The sequence below is a fragment of the Triticum urartu genome, chromosome 5A (genome assembly GCF_056163025.1).
Source record: "Triticum urartu cultivar PI428250 chromosome 5A, HENAU_Tu73, whole genome shotgun sequence".
NCBI lineage: Eukaryota > Viridiplantae > Streptophyta > Magnoliopsida > Poales > Poaceae > Triticum > Triticum urartu.
Window position 1 is genome coordinate 593795170 of NC_141877.1, and position 25334 is coordinate 593820503.

The window sequence follows — 25334 nt, forward strand, 5'->3', positions numbered from 1 at the left end:
CGAAGAAGGCTCTCATCCTCCACAACCTTGACCACCACAAACAAGAGGGTAAAACCTTCTTCCTCCTAGAAGGGAGGCCAAGGAAGAAGGAGAAGGCGGGGGCTCTCTCCCCTCCCTTCCTACGCCGCCGGAACACCTCCGGAGGGACCACCATCACCGCCATTGCCTCCAACACTCATATACTTCCACATCGACATTGGAGAGTCCTAGAATAACTCACTGCACTTAGTCCAGTGAAGTGGGGCAGGCTCAGAATTGAGGCATTTAAAACAAATGGCCAATTATTTTGATTTTAGTCCGATATGTATAGAACTTTGAACATCCTATGCTTTTAATAGGAGTTGCATTTGTTTGCAAGTACTTAAATGTATGGACGGATTGTCACTGATTTTGAAAATTTTGACAGAAAGAAGAGAGCAGATAAGCAGCGAAAATTTGATGAACATCTTGGGCCGTCCATTTGGCGATTCCAGTTTAAGATGCACTCTGTTCGAGCTTTGCTACGCCTACGTAAATATTGATATGTAACTTACGAACATGATGACCTGGCTTGATTTGGTTGGAAGGAAAAAAGAAAGCCTAGGCCCACCCCGTGAAATTCAGAGGGGGGAGGGGGGTGTGATTGGTTGAGTAAATTCAGAATGTAGCTTTACATAATAAAGTTATGTAGGTGTAGCATTTTTGCCTCCATTTCATAGAAATTTTAGTTAGCCTAGATTGGAGCTTTGCCACATTAACAGGCAATTACGGGGGCTTTACGGGGCTGGGCGCCCACCCCACCAGTTAGAGCATCTTCAACAGGCGCACAAAAACGGCTCTGCACGCTAAAATTCAGGTTTTATGGGCGTTGGATAGCTCCAGCAGAAACTGTAAAATAGTGCATGCAGAAAAAAGGTTTGAGCACGCACCAAAAAGCGCTATCACAAGCTACACATTTGGGGCGCTGGATTGCACGCTTCACAATTTGCACTGCGTGTTTTTTGAACGCGCGTTTTTTGGTATCTGCTAAACCAATATTGGGTCCGGCGTGCTAAAAGTATTACAATGGCGCGCAGCGCGTGAAACGTTTATGCTCCTATTGGAGATGCTCTTATTTCAGAGGAAAATGCTATTTAGCTCAATTAAAAAAAAGTCAACTGATCCGCAAAGTCCCGTTGCTTTAGTCCATGTGTTTACCATTTTTGCCTAGATTGTCAAGAGCACGTTCTGGAAACAAAAAGTCTACCACCCTCCAGGGGTTTCTTTCACCGTACGTACAAATTAATTCCAATTCGCCTAGGTTAATTGTTAACACTAATGCCTCCTTTGATTCATAGGATAAGAATGTTATAGAAATAGAAAAAACATAGAAAATAAGATGACATGTATCTTAATTTCTAAAAGAAAGAGATATCATTTGATGTATAGGATAGGAATTTTTCTATTGAGTCTTAGCTAATGTTTTTTTCCTTCAAAATATGAAGGATTGATTCCTATCCTACATATGAATAGAAATCTATTCCTACAAACCAAAGGGCTTCAAAAAAAATTTCCTATGCAAATCTTATCCTATAGAAATCGTACAAACCAAAAAGCAAAGAAGGCCTCAACAGTAAGTCACATGTACGTAGTCACCAACACTACACCCGTACACGAGCACCGACCGACTGACCGATCGTAGCTGCCGGCCGTGAAGGCATAGATGACGACGACGCCTTATAAATTCGCACCCAAACACATGCTTCCCTCCATGCAAGAGATTAGCTCCTCCTTCCATACTCCAACAATGGAGCTCGTAGCACTGCCGTTGCTCGGTTTGCTGGTCTTCTTACTCGTCAACCTCGTCGTGAAGAGGATGTACGCGCACTCCCCGCCGGCGCCACGCAAGCGACTGCCGCCCGGGCCATGGCAGCTGCCGCTCGTCGGCAGCCTCCACCACGTCCTGCTGTCGCGCCACGGCGCCCTGCCGCACCGGGCCCTGAGGGAGCTCGCGGGCAGGCACGGCCCGCTCATGCTGCTCCGCTTCGGCGCCGTGCCCACGCTGGTCGTCTCCTCCGCCGAGGCCGCCAGGGAGGTCCTCAAGACGCACGACGCCGCCTTCGCCAGCCGCCACATGACGCCCATGCTGGCCGTCTTCACCCGCGGCGGGCAGGACGTCCTCTTCTCCCCCTACGGCGACCTCTGGCGCCAGCTCCGCCGGGTGTGCGTGCTCGAGCTCCTCAGCGCGCGCCGCGTCCAGTCCTTCCGCCACATCCGCGAGGAGGAGGCCGGCGGCCTGCTCCGCTCCGTCGCCGACGAGTGCGCTCGCTCTCGCTCCGACAACGGCGCCGTCGTGGAGATCGGCGAGCGGCTGGCACGCGTGGTGAACGACGTCGTGGTGCGGTCGGCCGTCGGCAGCCGGTGCGCGCGGCGCGAGGAGTTCCTGCACGACCTCGACGAGACCGCGAGGCTGACGGCCGGCAACAGCCTGTCCGACCTGTTCCCGTCGTCGGCGCTGGCGCGCTGGATCGGCAGCGGGCTTCGCGAGGCCGAGCAGTGCAACCGCAACGCGCGCGACATCCTGAGCGACATCATCCGCGAGCGCGCCGAGGGCGGCCAAGGCAGCGGCGGCGACGGCGAGGACGACCTGCTCGGCGTGCTGCTGAGGGTGCAGAAGGACGGCGGCGCCCTCACCACGGACATCATCATCACCGTCGTCCTGGTTACCACTTACCACTCCCCTTTTCTCATTTCAAAGTTGATCGAAGCACGTCACGCTCTCTTAGTACCATCGTCTACTAATTCCAGGAGGTTTTTGCGGCCGGGAGCGAGACGTCGGCCACGACGCTGGAATGGGCCATGTCGGAGCTGGTGAAGGAGCCGCGCCTCCTCCGCAAGGCGCAGGCCGAGGTCCGGGAGGCGTTCAGAGGCCAGCAGAAGCTGACCGAGGGCGACATGGGGAAGCTGAGCTACCTCCACCTGGTGATCAAGGAGACGCTGCGGCTGCACACGCCGGTGCCGTTCCTGCTGCCCCGGCGGTGCCGGGAGGCGTGCGAGGTGATGGGCTACGACGTCCCCGAGGGGACCAGGGTGCTGGTGAACGCGTGGGCCATGGCCCGGGACGGCGCCTACTGGGAGGACGCCGAGGTGTTCAGGCCGGAGAGGTTCGAGGAGGAGAGCGCCGCCGCCGCAGTGGACTTCAGGGGCGGCGACTTCGAGTTCATCCCCTTCGGCGCCGGCAGGAGGATGTGCCCCGGCATAGCGCTCGGCCTGGCCAACATGGAGCTGGTGCTCGCGGGCCTCCTCTACCACTTCGACTGGGAGCTCCCCGACGGCGGGAGGCCGGAGGAGCTCGACATGTCGGAGGCGTTCGGCCTGGCCATACGGAGGAAGTCCAAGCTCGTGCTGCGCGCGACGCAACGTATTCCAGTCGCTAATTGATTGTGATGGAATCGTATGTAGTAGCACATGTGTTGGCTAGAGAGGCTCTTCATCTTAATCAGATATGAACTCGCCTACTTATAATGAATAAAGAGCCTCCAAGGCGTTTTCTCAACAAAAAATGCAGATGCTCAGCTTCTCAGACATCCTCCTAGTTTTTTTTTTTTGAAATAGACCAAGAACTTTGTTAATTAGAGATAATAGTTACATCGTCCGTAAGAAAAGATACAATTTCATCCATGGGCTCCTCAAAATAGTCCCTTGTCACTAAAACTTTCGCTAGTCTAGCTATTTCATGCGCCACCTCATTTGCTCTCCTATTACAATGCTCAAACCTAGTAAAAGGAAAATCACAAGCCAAAAAATAGCAATCATCAAAAACCTAGTGAAAGGACATCCTCCTAGTTTGTTGTGCCGAAGCCATCCAAAACAACTTGAGCTTAAAAATGTTCATATATTCTATAAATTGAAAATATAATATTAAAAGTACAGGAAAAATAGAAGGAAACAGTAAAAACAGAATTAATGAAAGAAAGAAGGAGAAAAAAAGGAAAACGGGAACCTAATAGGCCGGCGCGGCGCGTGGGCTATCCGGGCCGGTCGGCCGAAGATAACATTTTTTCAGGATATTTTCGCAGTGGACTGCTGGACTGTCCAGCCCAGGAAAGCGCGGCCGACGACTCAGCTGCCAAATCCAGCTCCTCCACACTCTCTCTCTTCCCCGTGCACCGCACCCTATCCTCCCTCTCCCCTCCCACCGCTCCATCTCACTCCGCCGGGGCTACTCCCGCCCCCGACCACCGCACTGCCAAGCCCAGCGGCGCTCCACCACACTGTGCGCCCCGCCATGGCGGCCGCCGCCGCGGCGCTCGCGAGCTCGCCCCTCGTCCACCTCACCGCCGCGGCCCGCCTCCGCCTCCGCCTCCCCAGGCCCAGGCCCTCCGTGGCCTCCTCGCGGTGGGGGTGCCCGCGAGGCGCCTACCTGGTGGACTGGAGGCCCCTGAGGCGGTGCGACCGGATGCGGCGCTTCTCCGTCGACGAGGGCGGCGGAGGCGGGGAGGACGGGGAGAAGCGGGGCGAGGAGGAGGCGGCAGCGCCCGTGGAAGCCAAGGTGGGGGCCGCGGAGGAGCTGGGCTCGGAGCGGAGCCGCTCGGGGAGCTTCTCTTCCTCGTCGTCGCCGTCCTCTGCGGTATGAGGAACTAAGCCATTGGCCATTTCGTGTGCTGAACATAGTTGGACTGAACAGCTTGCTGATTTAGGAGTATTTTTCTAGCCCATTCTGCTGGACTGAGAGATAGAAGTGTGTGCAATTAGAGGCAGGATTGGGTCATTGGATGCACAATTAGTGCTATCATTCATTAACTCATTTTTTTGAAAGGGGAATCGAATTCCTGAATGATCCTTGTGATCAGTGATTATAGATTTATAGTGTAGTGTTAGTATGACTACTATACTAGTGAAGTAATTAATCCCTTAAATCAGATATGTACGACATTTTAGAAAGCATCCAGTGTAGCCAAACTTCTATAACTTGGACCACGATGGCATAGAAGACTATTTAGTTTGATTATATGGATATTGTTAGAGTTGCCACACAAAAAAAAAACTCAGATCATAATACATCTACAGTTGCAGCTACCACCCTAAACCCTAAACCCAGGCCGAATAGTGCTTGCGGCGTTGCCTCGTGGTGCTGGCATGTAACATGCCTGCTGCTATCAAGGCAACCTCGCTCACACTGTTGGCCTGGATGCTGCTTATGCTAAAGGCTTGTGGCCCTATTGGCTGCCTCGACCCGACCCAAAGTTCTCCGAACTGAGAACAACCGGAACAAGTGTTGCCTCTACCTCTCCACAGTTACGTGGTAGGATACGCAACTCTCTGCGCCAATCCTCAGGGAGGATGAGCTATGCCCGCTCAACAGCGACAACCGGCCTGACTGTTGCCTTTGCGTTTCCATGCAAGTGGAAGGGCAAGACGACTCCTGACGCTGGACGTCACCGAGGACATGCTACCTGGTTGATCCTGCCAGTAGTCATATGCTTGTCTCAAAGATTAAGCCATGCATGTGCAAGTATGAAATGGTCATAAAAAGGAAGTAATGGTCAAATTTACATGTTGAGACTACAGTGATATTCAAAACGTCCTATGTTCTTGAGCAGAGGCACTATCTTAATGTTGATATGGCAGACGCGACATTCAGTTGCCAAAAATGAAGGGATGTTGCCACATTGTGCTTGTTCGTGTTTCCAAAGCCTAGCGCTATGATATTTAGTATCCTTCATTGGATACTTAGGTACTCATGTCAGGTTGTTAGATGAAATTCTACCTAAATGATGAATCCCATGCTGTCTCTGCTATACTCACTAATGACTGCATCATATCACTACAGCTATTAGTTCTCTATTCTATTATGACTGCAAGTTCCAAGTAAAGTGAATACCGCCATAGTAGTTTAAACCTGTTAGAACTTACTCACCAAATTTCAGAATTCTTTGAGTAAGCTTGAATAATTTCCTTTTCTTAAGAAATGGAGAAAAACATGATATGTACTCTCCAACATTTCTTAATAAGGCGTACACCACGACAAGTATTTTGAAACCACGACAAGTATTTGAACTAAAACCACGACAAGTATTTGAAACGGAGGAAGTACTTCTTAATAAGGCGTACACCAACATTTCTTTTCACTTGTAATGCATATTTGTTTATTATGAACATGGCTGATTCTTTTCTCAAACATATTTTATAACATATCCATTTGCTCAGACTCCTGGTGTATCAAGCGAGCCTCCTCTTTTGAGCTTCAGTGTGGATAATATCGATACAGTTAAGTTATTGGAACTCCTAGGGCCAGAAAAGGTTGATCAAGCTGATGTCAAGGCCATCAAGGAAAAGTTTTTTGGCTACACAACATTCTGGTTGACAAGAGAAGAACCTTTTGGTGATCTTGGGGAAGGAGTCCTTTTTGTTGGGAATCTCCGAGGGGACAGAGAAGAAATCTTTGGAACACTTCAACGGCAGCTACGTGAACTTACAGGTGACAAATACAATCTTTTCATGGTGGAAGAGCCCAATTCAGAAGAGGATGACCCACGCGGGGGGCCACGTGTTAGTTTTGGTTTGCTCAGAAGAGAAGTTTCTGAGCCTGGACCTACTACCCTGTGGCAATACGTTATTTCGCTGTTACTTTTCCTTCTCACTGTGTTCTCCTGTATTGAGCTAGGAATTGCGTCAAAGGTATATCGGCCTAACCCATTATGTGATACCAGAGCTTAATACCCTTCTATGCTATGTTGCTAATTCATTTTGCCTGTGCAGATAAGCAGTCTTCCACCAGACATTGTTTCATATTTCACTGATCCAAATGCTACTGGACCCCCACCTGACATGCAACTTTTACTTCCATTTGTGGAGTCAGCTCTACCAGTGGCTTATGGCGTCTTGGCTATCCAACTATTTCATGTAAATCACATCAAAGTTCTGCTGAGCATTTATTTTTCTTCTGGTCTTTTAGCTCTTGTTTGAGCAATAGTACTCCTTCCGTTTCTTTTTACTCCGCAATAAGATTTGTCTTAAGTCAAACTTCATAAAGGTTGACCAAATTTATATTATAAAATATCAACGTCTACAATAGTAAAGGTATAGAATATGAAATTTAATTCCATGATGCATCTAATGATATTAATTTGGTATTGTGGATGTTGATGTCTTTTCCTATAAACTTGGTCAAACTTTACGAAGTTTGACTTAAGACAAATCTTATATGTGGAGTAAAAAGAAATGGAGGGAGTACATCTCTTGCACCAGTTCAAGCTTTCAAGAAATGCAATGGAAATTATCATTGTTAACCTTTTCTGCAATGCTCCAGTTGGTTACAAAAGACACCCAAAATTCAGTTGTGTTCACGTTTTTTTTGCTGCCATATGAAGTGTGGGCCTAGGGGCAAAGTGCATCTTCTTATTGTATTTCCTTTGTTAGAGTTATTGCTAAACTCGTTCCAGCATTAACATAACATAATTGCTACGAACAGGTTTGTGTAAAGACTCAAATGTTAATAGTTGCTCTATCCTTTTTTTGTTGTTGAGGAATTCCTCTATCCTTTATGACTCGGTACAGTTGGTAGTTTAAAAAATAAAGTATTCGATCGATTAGCTCTGCTCCAAGCTTTTCAACGTTGGCATCAACTAGCAGACAATGGTATCAGCGGATCCTTTAATTAAGTAGTGGTGCATTTAGCGGTTTGAGCTGTTATTCATGAAGCCCCTCTGTTTGTAATTGTTTTGACCTGATCTACCATGTTACATTATGATGCAGGAAGTTGGACACTTTTTGGCAGCATACCCAAAGAATGTGAAACTGGGCATTCCTTTCTTCATTCCGAACTTTACTCTTGGAACTTTTGGTTCAATTACTCAGGTTAGTGTCTTTAATAGTAGAAGAAGTGTTATAATATGTATAAGATTGCATCTGACAGGAATGTATTGTGCTCCTGCTATTTCTTTACTGTATTTCAAATACTTGATCACTAATTTGCTAGTATGCCATGATGACGAAGAGTTGGGTAAAATCTTGAGTTCTTGATAATATATTGCGCTTTTACGCCTCTTTTTAAGTTTCTTTTACTGCTACCCCCCCCCCCCCCCCCCCCCCCCAGTGTGTGGTGGTAAATAATATTAGATCTGTTGGGAGTTGCTTGAGTAGTTATATATTTTTTTCTACTTCGGGTGTCATCATTCATGGGAGGTACATTCCAGAGTCTAAATCTTAAGGAAACACCTTTTTTGTCCTATTGGTTATTATTATTTTGACATGTCTAATTTATTGAACAATGTTGCAAAAGTCATACGATTGTGCATATTTATCTCCAACCACATGTGGAAGTTTTTCTTATTTTCATCATTCACTTCTGTAGTTCAAATCCATTCTACCAGATCGAAAGACAATGTTTGACGTATCAATGGCTGGTCCTTTGGCTGGAGCTGCACTTTCTTTTTCAATGTTCTCTGTAGGCTTGTGGCTCTCCTCAAATCCTGCTGGGGCAACTGATTTGGTTCAAGTACCCAGCAATCTGTTCCAGGGTTCTTTGTTGCTTGGACTTATTAGCAGAGCAATACTTGGTTACAGGTGACTGATACCTGGAATTTTGGACATTTACTTTCTGACATTTGAACTACTCCCTCTGATCCAAAGTAAGTGTCACAGCTTTGAACTAAGTTTAGTTCAACCTTAGTTCAAAACTGCAACACTTATATGGATTGGAGGGAGTAGTATTTAATTTCGTTAGACTATTCTTTAAGTTTTTATCTGTTCTAGTTTCAGATGTGATAGCTGCACTTTTTCCTTCAGTCCATTGTGTTATCCTGTTATAGCTACCATTTTAGAACACTCAGGAAGTGTGTGCTACTTTCCTGATTCTCACTCATAGCTGCAGTTTTTGAGAAGTGTACCAGATTTAGCTGAAACTCTTCTGGTTTAGGAGGATTTTTCGCTTGATCAATTCAAGTAGAATGTCAATGGTTTTCTTAACTCCCAACTTATATTTGATGAATTATTACGTGTAATGGGATCTTCTATGAGTGTGGATAGTTAAGCATTAAGAATTGTTACAGCTTACGAATCGTGTTAGTACCATGGTTTTGTAGGTGTTGCTTCAGCGTCACTTCAGCACTGATAATGTGCCTTTATGCCATGGGGATGTTCTGTTCTGTGTGGAACAATGGATAGTAGCCCATGTCAGCACGTTCCATTTTCTCTCTAATACATGTGCCGGTTGCTCTGTTCCTATGTTGCCAAGCTGCTGTCTCACCTTACCACCTTGCCTTAAGCGCTTGATAACTAAAACAGGGGTTAGGCACCTAGCTTCCCCTTATACCACTTTAAAAACTATGGTTGGTGATACAACTTCTGATGAATATACTAGTATACCCATCATCCATGATAGAGGTTATTAACTTTGTATACTTTATCAACTGCTCAACTCTGCATTTTGTAGTTTCGATATAAACTCTATGTTTCTATTTTCTAATGAACCTAAATTGATTTTCAGTGCTTTGCATGCTGCTACGGTTTCTATCCACCCTCTTGTGATCGCTGGCTGGTGAAGTATCGTTCATGAATTGCCCGACCTCTTGTAACCAAACAGGTTTTGTTTGTCTTACTGTTCCTGCAAATTCTGCAGGTGTGGTTTGACAACTACTGCCTTCAATATGCTTCCTGTTGGATGTCTTGACGGTGGAAGAGGTTTACAGGTAAAAATTAATACTCCATTTTTTTTTTTATGGATGCAACCAAATAATCATGCTGGACCTTATGCATGTACTCCCTTCATCCAGAAATATGTCATTCCATCTCTTTTTGTCCACATATGAAGTCCATGTTTCAATTTCAAAGAGTTCTCCCCTCCGCTCCTCCTATACACCCCATGACCAGTACTCTCATGAATAAATGAATCTCCTTCCAAGTGCTCTTCCTTGGAGAGCATAATTAGTGGGCAGGAGTATGTGCCAGTATCTACTCTTTTTGAGAATGGCTCTCGGTTTCCCTTCATTGACAGTTAATACTGTCTTCAGGACCTTTTTATCATTCACCTCTCTTATAAGAGTTTCTGAGTCGTTTAAGCGTGACTTAGGATGCTATGACTAAACTTAATAAAATGAGAAGTTGTCTTCCATCTTTAGTGGTAGTGAATATCTGCACTTGTGACATGTCCAATCTGTGTGACTTGTATTACCGAGGTGGACAGTAGCATGCAGCCATGAGCTACTGACAAAAGATCATGATCACCCGTCAAAAAAAAAGAGATCATGATCAAGAGGTCAAGAAACTAGTGTATGCAGGAACAAAATCCATTTATTTAGAGATGCCTGTAGCTGTCAGTGATCTGAAAAGTGGAAACAGTGTTAAGCTCTACTTTGTGAATCTTTGAGTGATTGGGGTTTTTGAATGTTTAGAAAATAAGAATTACAACTTGGTACACTGTTCAACCACTGGCAGGTCCTGTACATCTCCATTGCAGAACAGAGCAAGTGTCTCCTGTCTGTGAAAAATCTTCAGACCTAACATTGATTATTCATTTACAACTTCACTGACAGATATATCCATCAATGGGGGCTTCATTTGCACAGTAACAAGTGATACATTCAACATCTCATTACATTGCCCCTTTTACGCTTTTGTTCATGAGTTATTGAAATTTCCATAGCTTGTTTCATCAATCTGCATTAACCTTACAGTAATTAATATCTGGAACCTCTGGACGTTTTGGTGCTTAACCTTGGACTACCTCAGTCCATCTTGCTCTTGGACGGAGCTAGTAGCTTTGAAATAACATGATTGATTAGCAGCAAAATCCTGAGGTTCCTTTACCAAGTCTGAAGTTCTGTGGTGTGTTCAACAGGGTGCTTTCGGCAAGGATGCTTTATTTGGATTTGGCTTGACGACTTATTCGTTGCTTGGACTTGGAGTGGTACGTCAGTCCATGTTGCTTTCTTTCTCTGACCAACAACTTGCACTTAGCCTTCCCAGCTTTGGCTTCAGAGTCTCCATTGCAGTACAGTTTGTGTTTCTTACCTCTAAAAAGAAGAAGAGAAAATACATTTCCAGTAATACTAAACTACATGCAGTATTGTACGTGTAATTGTATGTCATAACACCGGTGACCTTAATTATTTTTATACTATCATTACTAAAGAAAAATGGTGGACTTTTTTTATTTATTTCTGGGAACTTTTGACCCAAGACTCAAACGATCAAATCGTTCACTTCTAATGTTCTTTTTTTTCCCCCTTCTATAGCTTGGGGGGCCGCTATCTCTTCCCTGGGGTCTATACGTGCTACTATGTCAGGTAAACAGGAAAATGGATGACGGTTAGGAGGCACCAGGCAGGAGGATCCATTTGTTTCATACATTAACCTATGCCTGTCTACCTTGTGGTGTATTCCCAGAGAACACCTGAGAAGCCATGCTTGGACGACGTTAGCGACGTCGGCACCTGGAGGAGGGGCGCCCTGATAGCTTCGGTGTTCCTCGTCGTGCTGATCCTCATCCCTCTGTGGGACGAGCTCGCGGAGGACCTAGGCGTGGGCCTTGTGAGCTCGTTCTGAGACACTACGTAGGTGCTCGCCGGTAGGAGCTAGGCCATGTTGCAGGTCAATTTTGCGCCCAAATTTAGCAAAGCGATAGCGAAATTGCTGTAAGTTCATTCACCGGGAGGTGAAATACGAGTTTTTACTCCTGGGGCGCGTGTGTATGCAGAGATTTGCACAGGGACGGGGTACAGCCATTGAATTTTTCCCGTACGGCCGGGGCAGAGGCGCTGCCCCATCCAGGCTGTAGCCATTGTTTGAAATCATTGCCCGGTACTCCGGTTGTACAGTACAGTAATGTGGCGTGAGTTGGCACAGGGAGCGTTGTTTGTTGATGCGCAATGATTGCTTCTCCGGTAGTATCGCCTTGCAGCGGCAAATCATGCGCTTTATTTATGCTGTAGTACGTTCGGAGGAGAATCGCTGCCTGAGTGCCTGTTGATATGCCTTTGACTTCCCTTCTGTTTTGTTATTATCTCTCACATTGACGAGCATGCTTGCCTGTTTGGAGACGTCAACTGAATTCATCCTACCAAATCAATACACTGTGGGAGTTTTGCTACATGCAACCGTTCGATTCGAACTTGGATCTGGGCAAGAAAGATTCAATGTTTTCAAAGAATCCGTTTTCTACAGAAAAAAAGTAGAAATTCATTGAAACATTTTAATTTGAATTTTTAAAAATGGGAGCATGAAATGGTGGTATCACCAGATACTTCTCCAACAAAAAATCAGGCGCCACAGCATGAATGCGTCACTCACAGGCCGAAACAGTTGGTTAATTTGTTACCTTCCCGGCGGCTCCCTCCCTCCCTCGTTTCACCCTCTCTCTCGCGCTCCACCCACCGCACCCTCCTCCCTCCCTCGTTTCCCCCGCGTGCTGTAGCAGCTGAGCGCCAAGCCACGAAATCCCCAATCCCCTCCCTCCTCCGCCCGCCAACCCTAGCCTCCCACCCTCCCGCATGGACGACGACGACGCCGGGGGCGGCGGCGACGCGTCCCCGCAGCACGAGGGCGGGGGCGGGGCGGTGGTGATCGAGCGCGGGGCGGGGGCGACGGCGCCCGCGCGGGACGCCGCGGCGGCCTCGCCGACGAGCTCGCGGTCGGTGACGGAGACGGTGAACGGGTCGCACCGGTTCGTGATCCAGGGCTACTCCCTCGCCAAGGGCATGGGCGTGGGCAAGCACATCGCCAGCGAGACCTTCGCCGTGGGCGGCTACCAGTGGGCGATCTACTTCTACCCGGACGGGAAGAACCCCGAGGACAACTCCGCCTACGTCTCCGTCTTCATCGCGCTCGCCTCCGAGGGCACCGACGTCCGCGCCCTCTTCGAGCTCACCCTCCAGGACCAGAGCGGCCGGGGCAAGCACAAGGTGCACTCCCACTTCGACCGCGCCCTCGACGCCGGGCCCTACACCCTCAAGTACCGCGGATCCATGTGGTATGCTCATCCAGCCTCACCTTCCCACCGCAATCGCTTTCTCTCGGGGATCACGGCCCTTACGAGGTCTCCTGCTCCCGTTGCCTTGCGATTTGGCTTTCATTTTAAAGCAATTGGTCAGTAGCTACGCCTAATGTATGATGAGCCTCGATCACAACTCATAACTATCTGATGTGATTCTACCGATTTAGGTCTGTTGGCATGGTTCTCGCCTTATTTTGTAGGTAGCCAGGTGCTGATTCTGACACTGCACCAATAACTAGTCGATTACTAATTGGCTACGGTTAGAAGTTATTTTGGTTGTGCTGTGGGCCTGTTTCTCCTTGGGAGTGCACTGATTAGGATTTGGTGTACGAATTAGTGTTAACTACTTGTCCAACCCATTGGACTGCAACCCCAAATTAACCATGTTTAATTAACTAGTACCACCCTAAATTCCTTGCCAAACACATTATCTGGGAGGACTGTTTTATTTGGATATCCTCTTGTCATGATATTCTCAACACATCCTTCAGCAGAGATATTTACCTGGTTAATGTGTTTGCTTTACATACTTCCATCAGCCTCTGTTTGAACATTTCATATAATTATTTTAATTGATCAACATACTTGTAGATCTACAGTGTCATTTTAGGTGTTAGATCCAATGAATGAGATCAATCAGAAAATTTCTAGTAACTTTAGGTTAAGCTGGGAGCAGCTAGAGAACTTGTAGGTATAGATATAGATATGGCCTACTGTATAAAAGAGTGCGAGATTAGCAACTTTGTGCACACCTGGTAAATTGATTATAAAAGTTTGTGGGAACACACACCTGGTAGATTGATTATAGAAATTTGTGTGAACACGACTGGTCATGTTAATGATTTTTTTAAAAATGCGAAGGGTTTCAAGTAGTAAAAATGTAAATATTTTTTCTGAAATTGGTTTTTAATCTTAATTTCTGTTTTCAGGGGTTATAAAAGGTTTTTTCGACGTACTGCTCTTGAGACATCGGACTTTCTTAAAGACGATTGCTTGAAGATAAATTGTACTGTGGGCGTTGTAACATCAACCATGGAATACTCTAGGCCACATTCTCTAGAGGTTCCGGATTCTGACATAGGCTACCATTTTGGGACGCTTTTGGACTCTCAAGAGGGTGCAGATGTTATTTTTAGTGTAGCAGGAGAGAAGTTTCATGCTCATAAGTTAGTGTTGGCTGCCCGATCTTCTTTTTTTAGATCTGAATTTCTTGATCCTGAATCAGATGAAGAAAACAGTGAAGTCGACACAAGTAACGAAATCAAAGAGATTGTCATCGATGACATGGAGCCAAAAGTATTTCAGGTATGTTTCTTCTATGCTGATCTTATTCTTTGGATTTCGCAGTTTAACAAGCTTGATTTATATCTTATTATCTTATGCAAATACTCTATGTTGTAGGCTGTGCTTCACTTCATGTACAGGGACAATCTTGTTGGTGATGACGAATTGTCTGCATCAAGCTCAGATTGTCCCATCTTTGATACTTTAGCTGGGAAATTGTTGGCTGCAGCAGACAAATATGAGTTGCCAAGGCTAAGAGTGTTATGTGAATCTTACTTGTGCAAACAGATTTCTGTAAAATCTGTGGCAACTACTCTAGCGCTGGCTGATCGGCATCATGCTACAGAGCTCAAGTCCGTCTGCCTAAAATTTGCTGCTGAGAACCTTTCAGGTAATAAGGCTTAACAAGCGATGCAATTCGATGTGCTCGTCCTATGTAGTTATCGGATAATTGCATTTATATTCATATCTGCTTGAGAACTCCTGTCGGTAGTTTCCAGTTTGCGTCCAAAAGGTGGTGTATGAAACAGCATGCTGCCATTTGTTTCCACAAGTATACACCCTTATGCATACTCATGGAAAGGAACAGTGGCCCATATGATGCCTTTGTTTGTAGCAATAGTTAGAACAGAAGATGTACCACTTAGGAATACAGATACATGTATCTTTTTGTGCTGAGGGCACAATGTTAGCCTGATGACGGCAACGTTTTGAATCTCCCATTATGCCAATCATACAGCAAGCTACAGTAGTTGGCTCAAAGCATTTTAATTTTCATTTGTGTGTCATGCTCTCAATTTGACAATATTTTCATCCGAGACATCCTATAACGTCAGTAATTTAATGTGTACTGCTTTTTTATGGTACTCCCTCCGGTCCTTTTTAGTTCGCATATAAGATTTGACTGAAGTCAAGCCTCGTAAAGTTTGACCAACTTTATAGAAAAAAGTACCAACATTCACAATTTGAAATCAATATCAATAGATGTGTCATGGCTTAAAGTTTCATATTGTATAACTTTAGCATGGCAGATGTTGATATTTTTTCATATAAATACGGTCAAACTTTGTGAAGTTTGACTTCAGAGAATTCTAATATGCAGAGTAAAAAGGACCGAAGGGAGTACTTGTAGACTGCCTTTGCATATGTTTCTACTGTTTGTTTCTTGGTGGTGCCCAAACAAGCGTCCTGAACTGTATAACATTCCAGATGCCCTTATGTATCTGCAGCTGTAATCCGGACCGACGGATTCGATTACCTCAAAGACAACTGCCCGGCGCTACAGTCAGAGATCCTCCGGACAGTAGCCGGGTGCGAGGAGGAATGCAGCAGCGGGGGCAAGAGCCAGAGCGTGTGGGGCCAGATCTCGGATGGCGGCGACACCAGCGGGCGCAGGGTGAGGCCCAGGGTCTAACGCCGCCGCCGCCAGCAAGCACTGACCTGTATGTGTTAGCGAGCAGTCGCTGCTGTATAAATTCGTAACAGTCATTTGATTTTGTGACAGATCTTCTTGTAATAATAATAGCATCCGCTCTGTTGTACTACCTTCTTCGTTCATAACCGTTTTGTTGGATAATTTACCTTCTTTTTTTAAAAGAGAACTTTGCTTCGCTTAACTGTTAATAAGCTTGCCTTTATCAAGCGGAGCCACTACGTCAGGTGATGAGGTGAACAACTGAGACTGGCCACGCTAACTCGGTCTCGCAGAATACTACTCCCTCCGTTCCTAAATATTTGTTTTTTTAGACATTTCAAATGACTATTACATATGGATGTATGTAGACATATTTTAGAGTGTAGATTCACTCATTTTGCTCTGTATGTAGTCACTTATTGAAATGCCTAGAAAGACAAGTATTTAGGAACGGAGGGAGTATTTGGATTGTATGATGTTCATAGTATTCTTCTAAAGATTATACAGTATTTCTTAGGAGAATTTCTAATAAACACTCTGGGTCAGATGAATGGTGTTGCCAAAATTCCTTTGGACGGAGGGAGTACTTTTCTGTGTTAGAATTCCATAGTGATTTCAGAATAAGTAGAACTAGTTAAGTCTGAAAAGGCAAAAGATAACATTGTAAGAATCACATTTTTGAACGTAAAGGCTTATCATTATCCTCCCTTCCTTTTTTATACAAATCTGACACATTTGTGCACGCCAACATGAACTAAAACACATACTAGCACAACTCTTCTGAGAATATTTTGAATTAATACATGTGTATAGACAGGCCCTTGTATTTACATTTACAAATGCATCAAGTATTACCTGTAAATGGAATACATTGATGTTGTTAAAAAGCGCTTGGCTGTTTAAGTATTTAATCATTGTTACGATTTACTCCCTCCTTTCTAATTGGGCATGGCTCCAAATCTTAGTCAAATGATAGAACATATAAAAAAGAATATAGTATCAATTGAGACTTGATTAAGTCTCAGTCAACTGAGATTTAGCAATTCCGTTTCTGATTTATAGGTATCTCTAGCACATATCAGAACAGTTATACCATTAGGAATCATAATATTTCAAATTTCTAATGCTATAATATTTATGATATACTCACATAACTTATAATATGTACGTGTAAGCCTTCTATAACCAGAAAGGAGGTAGTGATATCGTTTAGCACCCTGTTGGCATTTATAGGATGAGATGCTGAAATTCGTTTGACGTCCAAGCACAAGGCAGAACAAAATCAAGACGATCATAGGTGAGCGACTCCACCTTTCAGTAGCAGATGATTCAAAGTAAATAAGTACTTGCTCACATGAATTCAGTACAAACTACACTGACTGAGTAACATACAAAATGTAAGCGCCCACACATCAGACCAAAGCGATTGCGACGACAGAGACTGCGAACTAGGAGCATCTTGCAGCGGCAAACATCCGTATGCTCTGGTTTTGCTCAACCAAATGCGGCACAAAGGAACTCCTTGTAAATGCTCATGAACTTGGCCACGAAAGCTGCAGAAACAGTAGCAAAACATGGGTGCAGACGAGTCAGGGATCAGTTTTTGAGTACCAACTAGGCTAGTGCCGCCACAATGGTAGCCACCCAAAATATTGAAATACAATGTACACAGATCATGAGGTATATATATGCCAGATTAAGGGTATCTCTGATCCAAAGGATTTCCTTAAGAACTGTGGAGGATTGTAAGGAGTTTTTCATATGTTGTTGGTTCAATTTGTAGGATTGTATTCCACTACATTTTGAGGGAAAGTTTCTATTAACTTGTCTCTCTTTGAAACGAGACCTATATTTTTAATAGTGCAACCAAATCTATGGTTTTTACTTATTACGTGGTGCCATCAAATCGTATTGTGAGAAGACTATTGGTACAATACAAATATGCACACGCTAGACCAACAAGAAACCTGACATGTACCTTCCAGATGAAAAATGGCCTTTGACCCAAGTCGCATCTTGTGTTCCTGCCAAAGACATGACACCAGAGCTTAACAAGCAGATTCATCACAAGAATGAAAATAAGCATCAATAAGGAAGAAAATACAAAATTAAGGCCATAGAACTAAGAGGTAGAGCTAGTACTATGTGAAATTAGTGGAGATAGAACATGAAAAGTCTACTGTACTCCTACGTTACAAAGAACATATGAAACTAAATTGGCTGGGAGCTGGGAAAAAATGTTAGCATAACAATTACTCACATAGTGTGCAGCCCAGTGACAAACTTCATGCTTCAAATCAGAGTCTAACTTCTTCATTAACTCGGTTAACAACTTCTGCAATTGTCAAAAACAAGTTTAACTTGCACCCACATTAAAGGTCATCGAAAAATGAAGGTAAAGCAGCAATAGAAGCATTGTGTCACCTTCAAGATGCTTTCAGGTGGGATACAATTCACAAGTAACTCATAGAATTTCTGGCGTACAGAATACAGCCTGAAATATTAATTTTACTATTCAAAGTCAAATCAAAGCGAAACCAGAAAATGTCTTAGATGACTCACTATGTAAGGAAAATTAATAAACAGATATTGTGAAGAACAAAAGTGCGTAACAGATGGTGAACCACCAAAAATAGCAGATGTCGCTTCCATATGGTGTGACACAAGACAAAAATATAACATTCCAAGCAGATGCAGATCCATTACCACGCCTATTAGATTAAATAAGTAAAGTACAAGACATCTCATGACATCAATGCTGGCTGCTGGCCGCATGTAGGTTACGAAATCTCTTCAATTCTGAAGATCTTCCTAATAATTCTACAATGGGTATCCACTGATGGCCGGGAGCCATTATGATGCATGAAAAGAGGGCTCGAGGGAGAACAATAATGTAATAGTATCTTTACAGAAAAAAGGAAAACAAATATGTGGTGACTAAAAATGAAAAATGAAAACATGTAAACAGGAAATGAAAGGAAAAGGCAAACATTAGGGACTGCAGCTCAATAGAAGTTGGAAATGAAACACGACAGACCTTTTAGGGCTTTGTTCACTCAAGATTTCAGTTGCTATTTCAGACACATACTGCTCCCAGTCAAGAGGAGGCGCCACTTGATTTGCTGAAAATGGATATCTGCAATATAGAAACAGAAGAAAAAAACTTAAGGGAAAACCAGATAAATGTAAAAACTAAAGGGCGTAAACAGTGAGATACATGATACAAATATAAAACTAGGGACACAGCACAACCAACATTAACAGAACTGCAGTAACAATTAAAGGTAGCAGTCGGGCTTACTGCTGGACTTTGCATGTCTCAAAAAATAATATTGCTCGCCTCAAGTTGCGGTTTGATTGAGCTGCTATCCGAGCAGCAAATCCAAATGGAAGTTGCAGATTCTCTTTCTTCCCAATGAATTCCAGTACTTGTACAATCTGCAAATGGGCAAGGTTTAGGGGTGCAGTATGCATAACTTCTTCAACTATACATAGAATAATGAGGTTGGAGCACAGTTAAAAATTTCACTACCATTTCCTTGCTGTGAACATGGTACAAATAAACTGATAAAAGCATATATTCAAACCTTACATAGAGCAGTTCAAACAACCCTGGTAAAGTCCCGACTTTACAGATTCAATTCACAACACTTATGAAAATGAATAAAGCTCAATTTACCATAACTGAACTAATTACCAAACTCAGAAGCAAAGGAACCCATGCAAGTTTTGAACACCCTATTAGACATAGTAGCACCGACCATGAAATCAAGCCAAAGATCCACAACTGACACTAGTTGCAGTAAAAATGGCATCAAATATCCATTACTAACCTGATCTTCGGTAGGTGCATTCACTCGCACATTCAAGCAACGGGACCTTACAGCTTCTGTCACCTTTGAGGAGCTATTACAGCATAATATGAGTCTACACGATGCACTGTATTTCTCCATTGTCCTACGGAGGGAATGTTGTGCTTCTCGTGACAGCTTGTCAACTTCATTTAGGACAAGCACTGCAAATATACAAAGTATGTTTAAGTTTATGTTGAATGAGGAATTTGTTTTTAAATAAAGCAAGCATACAGCCTAAGCAAGTGGCATGGTCACTTTGCATAGCATCATCTGTTTATGCACTTGTTGAAATCATCCACTGAAAAGTACTACCTCCGTCCCTTAATATAAGACATTTTTGCAGTTCAATTTGAACTGCAAAAACGTCTTATATTAAGCAACGGAGGTAGTAACGAGTAAATCATCTAGCATTGTATAAGACAACTTCATGCTATATAGAGATGATTCATCATTACAGGATGCAATAGACAATGGTGCCAGGGGAAGAAAAGCTAGTGGCAACTTCTTTGTAAGACAACAAAATTTGGAACTAGAGAGTTATAAGAACAAAATCAGAAGAAGTACCAACCTTTAAATGCTCTCTTGCCCTTGGCATCAATCGGCCTACTCTTGGCCATCTCTTTGATAACCTCCTGAACAACATACCTGTCCTGAAAGCCAGCATCGCTGGGGTTCATTTCCACATGGTGGGAACTTGACAACATCGCCAGCTCTAGATCAAATGTCCTCGTCCCGGTCTGTACAAAGGAAATTGCACATCAAACTCTCAGACATATTCATAGCTATCCCAAATTGACAACTTAGGTAATGCCACAGAACACTAATGAGCTATCGGCATACAGAGAAATGGCAAATGCTTTGTTTCATATCATGGTGGATCAGTGCTATGTTCACCAATAGCACAAACTGAAAAAGAAAGACTCCCTGTATGCATGACACATGTAGTGACAACCGCATAACTTTTTATTTGCATACTACTTTCTGTCAATTCTTCAATGACCATCGCAACATTGCAATAATAGTGACAATAACAAGGAAAGACAGAGATGGGCTGAAAGAAGGGCCACGACTCACATCGATCTTCCAAGTCTTATTCTCCATCTTCACCTGCAACGGGGCCATCAAAATGCACGAAAATGTCAGCAGAAAAATAAACACCCCGGCCACGGGCAAAAAAAAAAAGGTAAAAAAAATCTAGATCTTCAAAGATTTATCCTGAAGAGAAGGAACTACCTTCTCCACACCGGCGCCGAACATCTGCTTGATGAGCGCCATGATTAGGGTTTTCTTGCCGGACCCCGGCGGGCCATAGAAGAGCAGGTGCGGGCAGTCCTGCTCCGCCACCTGAACCAAACGGACACCGACAGAACAGATCAGCACACAAGGAGGCGGGGGAGACCCTAGGAGAGTGATTTTAGGAGGGGCGGGTCGCGGGTTCTTACGAATTTCTTGAGGTTCTGCGCGACCTGCTCATGGACGATGACCTTGTCTAGGGTTTTCGGCCGGTGCTTGTCCACCCACAGCATCTTCGCCCCTCTTCCCCCCTTTGGGCCGCCTCGCCGCCGATGAGAGAGATGGGGAGGGAGATGAGGATTTGGAGATTGGATTTGGGAGAGGTGGGGAGGGGAATGGAGGAGACTGGCGGGAACTTGGCAGTGAGGGGGGGATTGAGGGCGGCCTCTCGCGCCAGAGGGGGGAGGAGGGTTTTGGGGCTTCACCGAGCGCTAGGCGCCTATCTGACGCTCAACCCTAGCATACTACTCATACTGCCCAAAATTTAGTGCCCTAATTTGTTTGTGTAAAGTCAAGGGCTCAAATGTTCATGAAAGTGCATCCAAGTCTTTAGATTGATTTCGATATTGGTAACATACATAGTTGAGTGACTAAGTGTTCACCAAGTGCCTATCAGGGTTTTTAGACCCTAGTGGAAAGGTTGTCGAGCATCGTCGACCCTTCCCACAATAGATCTAACAACCCCTTTAAATTTCGTTGAGTTATTAGGACATCTCCAAGGCGAACCCGCAAACCGCTCGCATCTGTCTGAACCACGGAATTCATCCAACGCGAGAATGTATCGGTCCGCGGAGCGGTCCGGACGCGATTTCTCCCGCAAATCTGAGACAAGTGAGGGAGGGGGGCTTTGCGGGAGTTCGGACCGATCCCATGCCCGCTTCTGACCGCCCTGGCTCATCAAAAACCCTCACTGCCCCTCCCGCGCTTTCCTTCTGATGCACACACCGCTTACCGTGTCGCATTCATGCCGGCCCAGAGCACGTGGAGGTCGGCATTGATGTCGCGATGTGACCAGAGGGAGGGAAGGCGGCGCTGACCAACGTGACCTCTCGGCAGCTGATACGTCTCCAACATATCGATATTTTTTTATTGTTCATCAGCTGATACGTCACCAGGCCGAGCTTCCAGGGTCTTATATCACCCTGGAAGCATTTGGAGCACACGGGAGGAGGCCCGTGGGGGGCACTAGACACCAGGGCGCGCCAGGGGCCTCCGGCGTGCCCTGGTGGGTAGTGGGGCCCACGGGGACCTTGTTGACCTACCTCCACCTCTATAAATACTCCAAAATTCCAAAAACCCTAGGGGAGTCGACGAAACACTTTTCCACCCGCCGCAAGTTCCAGAACCATGAGATCCAATCCAGAGGCCTTTTGCGGCACTCTGTTGGAGGGGGCAACGATCACGAAGGGGTTCTTCATCGTCCTTCTTGCCCCTCCGATGATGCGTGAGTACTTTACCACAGACCTACGGGTCCGTAGCTAGTAGCTAGATGGCTTCTTCTCTCTTTTTGATCTTCAATATAATGTTCTCCTCGATGTTCTTGGAAATCTATTTGATGTAACTCTTTTCTACGGTGTGCTTGTCGGGATCTGATGAATTGTGAGTTTATGATCAAATCTATCCATGAATATTATTTGAGTCTTTGCTGAACTCTTTTATGCATAATTGTTATAGTTTCATATTTCTTCTCTGAATTATTGGTTTGGTTTGGCCAACTAAATTGATTTTTCTTGCCATGGGAAGAGGTGCTTTGTGATGGGTTCGATCTTGCGGTGCTCAATCTCAGTGATAGAAAAGAGACATGACACACGTGTATCGTTGCTATCAAGGGTAATAAGATGGGGTTTATTCATACGTGTGTTTATCTTGTATACATCATGTCATCGTTCTTATTGCATTACTCCATTTTTTGATGAACTTAATACACTAGATGCATGCTGGATAGCGGTCGATGTGTGGAATAATAGTAGTATATGCAGAATCATTTCGGTCTACTAATCTTGAACGTGATGCCTATATGCATGATCATTGCCTTGGATGTCGTCATAATTATTTATTTTTTTGTCAATTTCCCAACAATAATTTGTGTATCCGCCGTATGCTATTTGTTGGGGAACATAGTAATTTCAAAAATTTCCTACGCACACACAGAATCATGGTGATGCATAGCAACAAGAGGGGAGAGTGTGTCTACATACCCTCGTAGACCGAATGCGGAAGCATTAGCACAACGCGGTTGATGTAGTCGTATGTCTTCACGATCCGACCGATCCAAGTACCAAACGAACGGCACCTTCGAGTTCTGCACACGTTCAACTCGATGACGTCCCGCGAGCTCCGATCCGGCAAAGCTTCACAGGAGAGTTTCGTCAGCACGACGGCGTGGTGACGGTGATGATGATGCTACCGACGCAGGGCTTCGCCTAAGCACCGCTACGATATGATCGAGGTGGATTATGGTGGAGGGGGGCACCGCACACGGCTAAGAGATCAATGATCAATTGTTGTGTCTATGGGGTGCCCCTGCCCCCATATATTAAGGAGCAAGGGGGAGGAGGCGGCCGGCCAGGGAGAGGCGCGCCAAGGGGAGTCCTACTCCCACTGGGAGTAGGATTCCCCTCTTTCCAACTTGGAGTAGGAGAGGGAAGGAAGAGGAAGGAGGGAGGAAGGAAAGGGGGGCCGGCCCCCCTCCCAATTCAGATTGGGCTTGGGGGGCGTGCCACCTCCCTTGCTCCTTTCCCCTCCTTTCCACTGAAGCCCAATAAGGCCCATATACCTCCCGGGGGGTTCCGATAACCTCCCGGTGCTCCGGTATATTCCCGATCTCACCCGAAACCATTCCGGTATCCAAATATAGTCGTCCAATATATTGATTTTTACGTCTCGACCATTTCGAGACTCCTCGTCATGTCCGTGATCATATCCGGGACTCCGAACTACCTTCGGTACATCAAAACACAAAAACTCATAATACCGATCATCACCGAACTTTAAGCGTGCGGACCCTACGGGTTCGAGAACTATGTAGACATGACCGAGACACGTCTCCGATCAATAACCAATAGCGGAACCTGGATGCTCATATTGGTTCCTACATATTCTACGAAGATCTTTATCGGTCAAACCGCATAACAACATACGTTGTTCCCTTTGTCATCGGTATGTTACTTGCCCGAGATTCGATCGTCGGTATCTCAATACCCAGTTCAATCTCGTTACCGGCAAGTCTCTTTACTCGTTCCATAATACATCATCCCGTAACTAACTCATTAGTTATAATGCTTGCAAGGCTTATAGTGATGTGCATTACCGAGTGGGCCCAGAGATACCTCTCTGACAATCGGAGTGACAAATCCTAATCTCGAAATACGCCAACTCAACAAGTACCTTCGGAGACACCTGTAGAGCACCTTTATAATCACCCAGTTACGTTGTGACGTTTGGTAGCACACAAAGTGTTCCTCCGGTAAACGGGAGTTGCATAATCTCATAGTCATAGGAACATGTATAAGTCATGAAGAAAGCAATAGCAACATACTAAACGATCAAGTGCTAAGCTAACGGAATGGGTCAAGTCAATCACATCATTCTCCTAATGATGTGATCCCGTTAATCAAATGACAACTCATGTCTATGGTTAGGAAACATAACCATCTTTCATAAACGAGCTAGTCAAGTAGAGGCATACTAGTGACACTCTGTTTGTCTATGTATTCACACATGTATCATGTTTCCGGTTAATACAATTCTAGCATGAATAATAAACATTTATCATGATATAAGGAAATAAATAATAACTTTATTATTGCCTCTAGGGCATATTTCCTTCAGTCTCTGATACCTCTCCAACGTATCTATAATTTTTTATTGCTCCATGCTATATTATCTACTGTTTTGGACCATATTGGGCTTTATTTTCCACTTTTATATTATTTTTGGGACTAACCTATTAACCGGAGGCCCAGCCCAGAATTGTTGTTTTTTGCCTATTTCAGTGTTTCGGAGAAACAGAATATCAAACGGAGTCCAAACGGAATGAAACCTTCGGGAACATGATTTTCTCATCAGATAAGACCCAGGAGACTTGGACCCTCCGTCAAGAAAGCCACGAGGCGATCACGAGGGTGGAGGGCACCCCCCCTAGGGCGCGCCCCCTGTCTCGTGGGACCCTCGAAGCTCCACCGACATACGCCTTCCTCCTATATATACCTACTTACCCCCAAATGATCGAGGATGGAGCCAAAAACCTAATTCCACCGCCGCAACTTTATGTATCCACGAGATCCCATCTTGGGGCCTGTTCCGGAGCTCCGTAGGAGGGGCATCGATCACAGAGGGCTTCTACGTCATCATCCAAGCCCCTCCGATGAAGTGTGAGTAGTTTACTTTAGACCTACGGGTCCATAGTTAGTAGCTAGATGGCTTCTTCTCTCTTTTTGGATCTCAATACAATGTTCTCCCCCTCTCTCGTGGAGATCTATTTGATGTAATCTTCTTTTTGCGGTGTGTTTGTTGAGACCGATGAATTGTGGGTTTA

At 45.0% G+C, this 25334-nt stretch overlaps 4 protein-coding genes across 5 annotated transcripts; 3 read left to right on the forward strand and 1 right to left on the reverse strand.

The window, feature by feature from the left end:
* The first annotated feature begins 1765 nt into the window (after nucleotides 1-1765).
* LOC125507434 (zealexin A1 synthase-like) lies at nucleotides 1766-3399 on the forward strand. The gene is made up of 2 exons (XM_048672012.2): nucleotides 1766-2680; nucleotides 2767-3399. Exons 1-2 carry the CDS (start codon nucleotides 1766-1768, stop codon nucleotides 3397-3399), a joined length of 1548 nt encoding a protein of 515 aa, XP_048527969.2.
* Nucleotides 3400-4107: 708 nt separating this feature from the next.
* EGY1 (Peptidase M50 family protein) lies at nucleotides 4108-11804 on the forward strand. The gene is made up of 10 exons (XM_048676190.2): nucleotides 4108-4588; nucleotides 6169-6639; nucleotides 6721-6864; nucleotides 7717-7818; nucleotides 8315-8526; nucleotides 9449-9499; nucleotides 9581-9650; nucleotides 10799-10867; nucleotides 11196-11246; nucleotides 11347-11804. The coding sequence occupies exons 1-10, from the start codon at nucleotides 4247-4249 to the stop codon at nucleotides 11503-11505; spliced, it is 1671 nt and encodes a 556-aa protein (XP_048532147.2). The 5' UTR covers nucleotides 4108-4246; the 3' UTR covers nucleotides 11506-11804.
* Nucleotides 11805-12295: 491 nt separating this feature from the next.
* LOC125510902 (BTB/POZ and MATH domain-containing protein 5-like) lies at nucleotides 12296-15846 on the forward strand. 2 transcript variants are annotated; one of them, XM_048676192.2, is made up of 4 exons: nucleotides 12296-12928; nucleotides 13882-14257; nucleotides 14354-14627; nucleotides 15446-15605. In XM_048676192.2, the coding sequence occupies exons 1-4, from the start codon at nucleotides 12450-12452 to the stop codon at nucleotides 15469-15471; spliced, it is 1155 nt and encodes a 384-aa protein (XP_048532149.1). In that variant the 5' UTR covers nucleotides 12296-12449; the 3' UTR covers nucleotides 15472-15605. The 2 variants fall into 2 exon arrangements, with proteins under 2 accessions (XP_048532149.1, XP_048532148.1); XM_048676191.2 differs by having other exon boundaries at nucleotides 12301-12928; nucleotides 15466-15846.
* A 1007-nt stretch (nucleotides 15847-16853) lies between these two features.
* Nucleotides 16854-21245, reverse strand: EMB2775 (ATPase family associated with various cellular activities (AAA)). The gene is made up of 11 exons (XM_048676193.2): nucleotides 20947-21245; nucleotides 20738-20848; nucleotides 20579-20611; nucleotides 20073-20241; nucleotides 19484-19665; nucleotides 18952-19088; nucleotides 18688-18786; nucleotides 18075-18144; nucleotides 17911-17985; nucleotides 17629-17674; nucleotides 16854-17203 (listed from the first exon to the last, which is right to left on the reverse strand). The coding sequence occupies exons 1-11, from the start codon at nucleotides 21028-21030 to the stop codon at nucleotides 17145-17147; spliced, it is 1065 nt and encodes a 354-aa protein (XP_048532150.1). The 5' UTR covers nucleotides 21031-21245; the 3' UTR covers nucleotides 16854-17144.
* Between the last annotated feature and the right edge of the window lie 4089 nt (nucleotides 21246-25334).